Raw genomic sequence first — 5,393 nt, 5'->3', positions numbered from 1 at the left:
ATAAAAGCTACTGTACCACCGAATACCTATGCCGTGATTGGCCTAGTTAGAGTCGAGTGCTTTGGACTTGCTATGTACAGTATGTGCTATGATCGCTGAACATGAATACTCCTGAGATGGATCTGCATGCACAGTCGGAGAGTGGTTTTCTTGATCTGATATGTTTTACAACCTCTGTTTTTGAACTGCAAAATGTCTTATATTTAGGAATTTGAACTGAAAAACGTCTTATATTTAGGATTTACGAACAGAGGGTGTACTATTGAGACAAATTGGCCATGCTGACGGAAATCTGCATCATCATGATCAAGCACGCTTAGTTCAGTCTCGTAAACACCATTCGTTCTGCTGACAATTGTACCGTACTAACAATTTTATACACATGTCTCGTTCGATTACAGATCACAAGCAGCAGCGGAAAACATCATCAATACCCGAGTTACGGAAAACACACACGACACGGTTAACACCATAAGAATACGTATAACTGCTGGATCACTCAGTCGCTCGGGTCGGCGGGACGCGCGCTCCTCATTACTCACCGTGGCCGCCCGCAGGGGCAGGGCTGTGACCGCCGTTGCGGTCCTCCGTCTCTTCGCCGCTGGCGCGCTCCTTGGCGGCGGCGTGGTCCCGCATGGCGCGCTGCTTCTCCTCCTCGGCGGCGCGAATCCTCGAGGGCGGTTTAAACTAATTCTATCTCTATCTCTTTATCTCTAACTTAAACCCAATTATATTTGTAAACTTGGACTAATGGGTGAACTGGTTAGGTGCATAAACTTACAACCAAGAGTTCTTGGTTCAGGGTTCAAAACCCAGTAAACGCCCTCTCCCATAGTTCGGACTTTTGGATGAGTTGTTGAGGAGGCAAACCTTATGCAGCAATGGCCTTTGATGTAAAGCAATGGCAGCCTCTTCCGCTCGAGTAACAAAAATAAAAGCTACTGTACCACCGAATACCTATGCCGTGATTGGCCTAGTTAGAGTCGAGTGCTTTGGACTTGCTATGTACAGTATGTGCTATGATCGCTGAACATGAATACTCCTGAGATGGATCTGCATGCACAGTCGGAGAGTGGTTTTCTTGATCTGATATGTTTTACAACCTCTGTTTTTGAACTGCAAAATGTCTTATATTTAGGAATTTGAACTGAAAAACGTCTTATATTTAGGATTTACGAACAGAGGGTGTACTATTGAGACAAATTGGCCATGCTGACGGAAATCTGCATCGTCATGATCAAGCACGCTTAGTTCAGTCTCGTAAACACCATTCGTTCTGCTGACAATTGTACCGTACTAACAATTTTATACACATGTCTCGTTCGATTACAGATCACAAGCAGCAGCGGAAAACATCATCAATACCCGAGTTACGGAAAACACACACGACACGGTTAACACCATAAGAATACGTATAACTGCTGGATCACTCAGTCGCTCGGGTCGGCGGGACGCGCGCTCCTCATTACTCACCGTGGCCGCCCGCAGGGGCAGGGCTGTGACCGCCGTTGCGGTCCTCCGTCTCTTCGCCGCTGGCGCGCTCCTTGGCGGCGGCGTGGTCCCGCATGGCGCGCTGCTTCTCCTCCTCGGCGGCGCGAATCCTCGAGGGCGGTTTAAACTAATTCTATCTCTATCTCTTTATCTCTAACTTAAACCCAATTATATTTGTAAACTTGGACTAATGGGTGAACTGGTTAGGTGCATAAACTTACAACCAAGAGTTCTTGGTTCAGGGTTCAAAACCCAGTAAACGCCCTCTCCCATAGTTCGGACTTTTGGATGAGTTGTTGAGGAGGCAAACCTTATGCAGCAATGGCCTTTGATGTAAAGCAATGGCAGCCTCTTCCGCTCGAGTAACAAAAATAAAAGCTACTGTACCACCGAATACCTATGCCGTGATTGGCCTAGTTAGAGTCGAGTGCTTTGGACTTGCTATGTACAGTATGTGCTATGATCGCTGAACATGAATACTCCTGAGATGGATCTGCATGCACAGTCGGAGAGTGGTTTTCTTGATCTGATATGTTTTACAACCTCTGTTTTTGAACTGCAAAATGTCTTATATTTAGGAATTTGAACTGAAAAACGTCTTATATTTAGGATTTACGAACAGAGGGTGTACTATTGAGACAAATTGGCCATGCTGACGGAAATCTGCATCATCATGATCAAGCACGCTTAGTTCAGTCTCGTAAACACCATTCGTTCTGCTGACAATTGTACCGTACTAACAATTTTATACACATGTCTCGTTCGATTACAGATCACAAGCAGCAGCGGAAAACATCATCAATACCCGAGTTACGGAAAACACACACGACACGGTTAACACCATAAGAATACGTATAACTGCTGGATCACTCAGTCGCTCGGGTCGGCGGGACGCGCGCTCCTCATTACTCACCGTGGCCGCCCGCAGGGGCAGGGCTGTGACCGCCGTTGCGGTCCTCCGTCTCTTCGCCGCTGGCGCGCTCCTTGGCGGCGGCGTGGTCCCGCATGGCGCGCTGCTTCTCCTCCTCGGCGGCGCGAATCCTCGAGGGCGGTTTAAACTAATTCTATCTCTATCTCTTTATCTCTAACTTAAACCCAATTATATTTGTAAACTTGGACTAATGGGTGAACTGGTTAGGTGCATAAACTTACAACCAAGAGTTCTTGGTTCAGGGTTCAAAACCCAGTAAACGCCCTCTCCATAGTTCGGACTTTTGGATGAGTTGTTGAGGAGGCAAACCTTATGCAGCAATGGCCTTTGATGTAAAGCAATGGCAGCCTCTTCCGCTCGAGTAACAAAAATAAAAGCTACTGTACCACCGAATACCTATGCCGTGATTGGCCTAGTTAGAGTCGAGTGCTTTGGACTTGCTATGTACAGTATGTGCTATGATCGCTGAACATGAATACTCCTGAGATGGATCTGCATGCACAGTCGGAGAGTGGTTTTCTTGATCTGATATGTTTTACAACCTCTGTTTTTGAACTGCAAAATGTCTTATATTTAGGAATTTGAACTGAAAAACGTCTTATATTTAGGATTTACGAACAGAGGGTGTACTATTGAGACAAATTGGCCATGCTGACGGAAATCTGCATCGTCATGATCAAGCACGCTTAGTTCAGTCTCGTAAACACCATTCGTTCTGCTGACAATTGTACCGTACTAACAATTTTATACACATGTCTCGTTCGATTACAGATCACAAGCAGCAGCGGAAAACATCATCAATACCCGAGTTACGGAAAACACACACGACACGGTTAACACCATAAGAATACGTATAACTGCTGGATCACTCAGTCGCTCGGGTCGGCGGGACGCGCGCTCCTCATTACTCACCGTGGCCGCCCGCAGGGGCAGGGCTGTGACCGCCGTTGCGGTCCTCCGTCTCTTCGCCGCTGGCGCGCTCCTTGGCGGCGGCGTGGTCCCGCATGGCGCGCTGCTTCTCCTCCTCGGCGGCGCGAATCCGCTGCTGCTTCTTCACCTCGGCCGCCTCCTTGTTCACCACCGCCGCCTCCCTGTGCCCTGTCGTGTACGCCGCGGCCTTGTCCACCTTGCCCTGCACGGCGGCCCTCGTCTTCTCCATGCCGGCGCGCGCCGACGCGCCGGCGTTCGCCGCGGCCTCCTTGCCCGACTCCATGCCGCCCGACCTCCTTTGTTTTAGTTTGGACTAGCCGACGATGCTGCTGGAATCTCTAGAGAAGCTGCCGTGCTTTCTCGAGCAGGGTCGAGGCGACACTTATAGCGCGGCGCCATTAATCCGCGGAAGGAGGATTTGTTGCCTCGGGCATGACGCGTGTGAGAGTGTAGGTGGGAGACGCGTGGAGAACGGTGTGGTGGGTGGGGTGAGGTGTGCGGACACGAGGCATCCCCGCCATTTGATTATCTCAAGTTTGAGCCATCTCAATATCATTGGCTGGACGGAAGATGAGTCACTGCTTCCAAACAAACCTGGCCACCTGGGCCTGCCAGGGCGGCCCTCCAGCACTCCTGGCACGGCACGCGGCATGCGCCGGGAGGGGAGTTCCTATGCGCCGCTTGTTGCGGCGAATTGCCGGCGGACGCACAGGCGCGACTCCAGCTGGGCCAGCCCATTAGCGCAACACAGTGAAAAATCCCCAAAAAGTTTGCTCAAGGGAGGGATCGAACCAGGATCTCCTGTTGCTTATACACGAGCCTAGCCGACGGGATAGATGAGCTTCTTGGTTTACTATGGTGCGTGAAGCTAAAGGTAATATAGATCTAAGCATTTTGTCAAATTCTGAACGCGAACATTGTTTTGGAAATATGTTTTTTCAAAGCGAACACTTTTCAACTTTGAGAAGAAAAAAAGCTCGAACATTTCTTGATAAACTGAACAGTTTTTTGAAAATGACGCACATTATTGAATATGTGAACAAATTTTTGTTAAAGGCGACATTTTCTGAAACTCTGAACAATAACTAGCAAGATGCTCGTGCGTTGCACGGAACATCAAGATGAATTTGTATGAGTAGTTTAATCTTGTGGAAGAAAAGGATGAATGGGGAAGGCCTTATCTGCAAATGTGGAGAGGGGTGTGGGTATCTTTTTGCAAAATTGCCATAGTTTTCTTTCTATTCGCCAGATATAAATCGGACGGCCTATATTGCAGGATGGCAGGCACACCATCATCACCAACTCTGTTTTTTACAAGAGTAGAGATTTGGAAACGCGAATAGTTTTGGAATCGGTCAACAATTTTTGAAACAAGAACATTTTTTCAAACTCAGAACAAAATTTGAAAATAAAAACATTTTTTAAAATTTTCAAACATTTTTTGAGAAATATGAATAGTTTTATCAAAACAAGAACATTTTTTAGAAATCTGAAAAATTAGAAATATGAAAATAAAAAAGAGAAGACGAGGAAAAATAAAGAAAATAAACAGAAAGAAAAAAGATGAAACAAAAAACTTGAAAAGGTAGAAAAGGAAAAGATAAAGAAGAAAAAATAAAGAGGAAAAAGGGAAATGAAAAACGAAAAAGAAACAAAAAAAAGTTTTAGGAAGCTCCTAGAAGGTTCCCAAAACTGGAAAAAAACCTGCTGGGAACAAGTGAGAAGGTTCCTAAAACCGGAAAAAACCTGCTGGGAACAAGTGAGAAGGTTCCTAAAACCGGAATGGGCGAAACATTTTACGGGACGGCCCACGCGCGAACCCTCGATCCTGTGCGTCCGCCCGACAACTTGCCGCAGCGAGCGGCAAATAGGATATTCCCGCCGGGAGCTCGCCGCATTTTGCGACGAATAACCAGCGCAAAGCACAAGAGGCGCGCGACTGGGCTGGCCCACTACGAGGCCCCCCAAGGTGCATCTACAGCGGTAAAAATCAAAATACACTAAAAAAAGCGGCAAAAATCGAAAAAACGGAAGTGACGCC

General features: G+C 47.2%; 1 protein-coding gene across 2 annotated transcripts; it reads right to left on the bottom strand.

Annotated features, from left to right (window-relative positions):
* Positions 1–2,205: 2,205 nt before the first annotated feature.
* On the bottom strand, positions 2,206–3,856 carry LOC123134214 (11 kDa late embryogenesis abundant protein-like). 2 transcript variants are annotated; one of them, XM_044553498.1, is made up of 2 exons: positions 3,463–3,856; positions 2,206–2,532 (listed from the first exon to the last, which is right to left on the bottom strand). In XM_044553498.1, exons 1-2 carry the CDS (start codon positions 3,633–3,635, stop codon positions 2,397–2,399), a joined length of 309 nt encoding a protein of 102 aa, XP_044409433.1. In that variant the 5' UTR covers positions 3,636–3,856; the 3' UTR covers positions 2,206–2,396. The 2 variants fall into 2 exon arrangements, with proteins under 2 accessions (XP_044409433.1, XP_044409432.1); XM_044553497.1 differs by lacking the exon at positions 2,206–2,532 and having other exon boundaries at positions 3,136–3,852.
* Between the last annotated feature and the right edge of the window lie 1,537 nt (positions 3,857–5,393).

This window comes from Triticum aestivum, chromosome 6B, assembly GCF_018294505.1.
Source record: "Triticum aestivum cultivar Chinese Spring chromosome 6B, IWGSC CS RefSeq v2.1, whole genome shotgun sequence".
NCBI classification, from domain to species: Eukaryota; Viridiplantae; Streptophyta; class Magnoliopsida; order Poales; family Poaceae; genus Triticum; species Triticum aestivum.
This window is presented reverse-complemented; position numbering and strand designations above follow the sequence as displayed.

Excerpts from the sequence above, each read along its gene's own strand:
- LOC123134214 (XM_044553498.1), bottom strand. The coding sequence starts at position 3,635 with ATGGAGTCGGGCAAGGAGGCCGCGGCGAACGCCGGCGCGTCGGCGCGC. Across the intron at positions 2,533-3,462 it reads GAGGTGAAGAAGCAGCAGCG|GATTCGCGCCGCCGAGGAGG; the intron begins GATTCGCGCCGC and ends ACCGCCCTCGAG.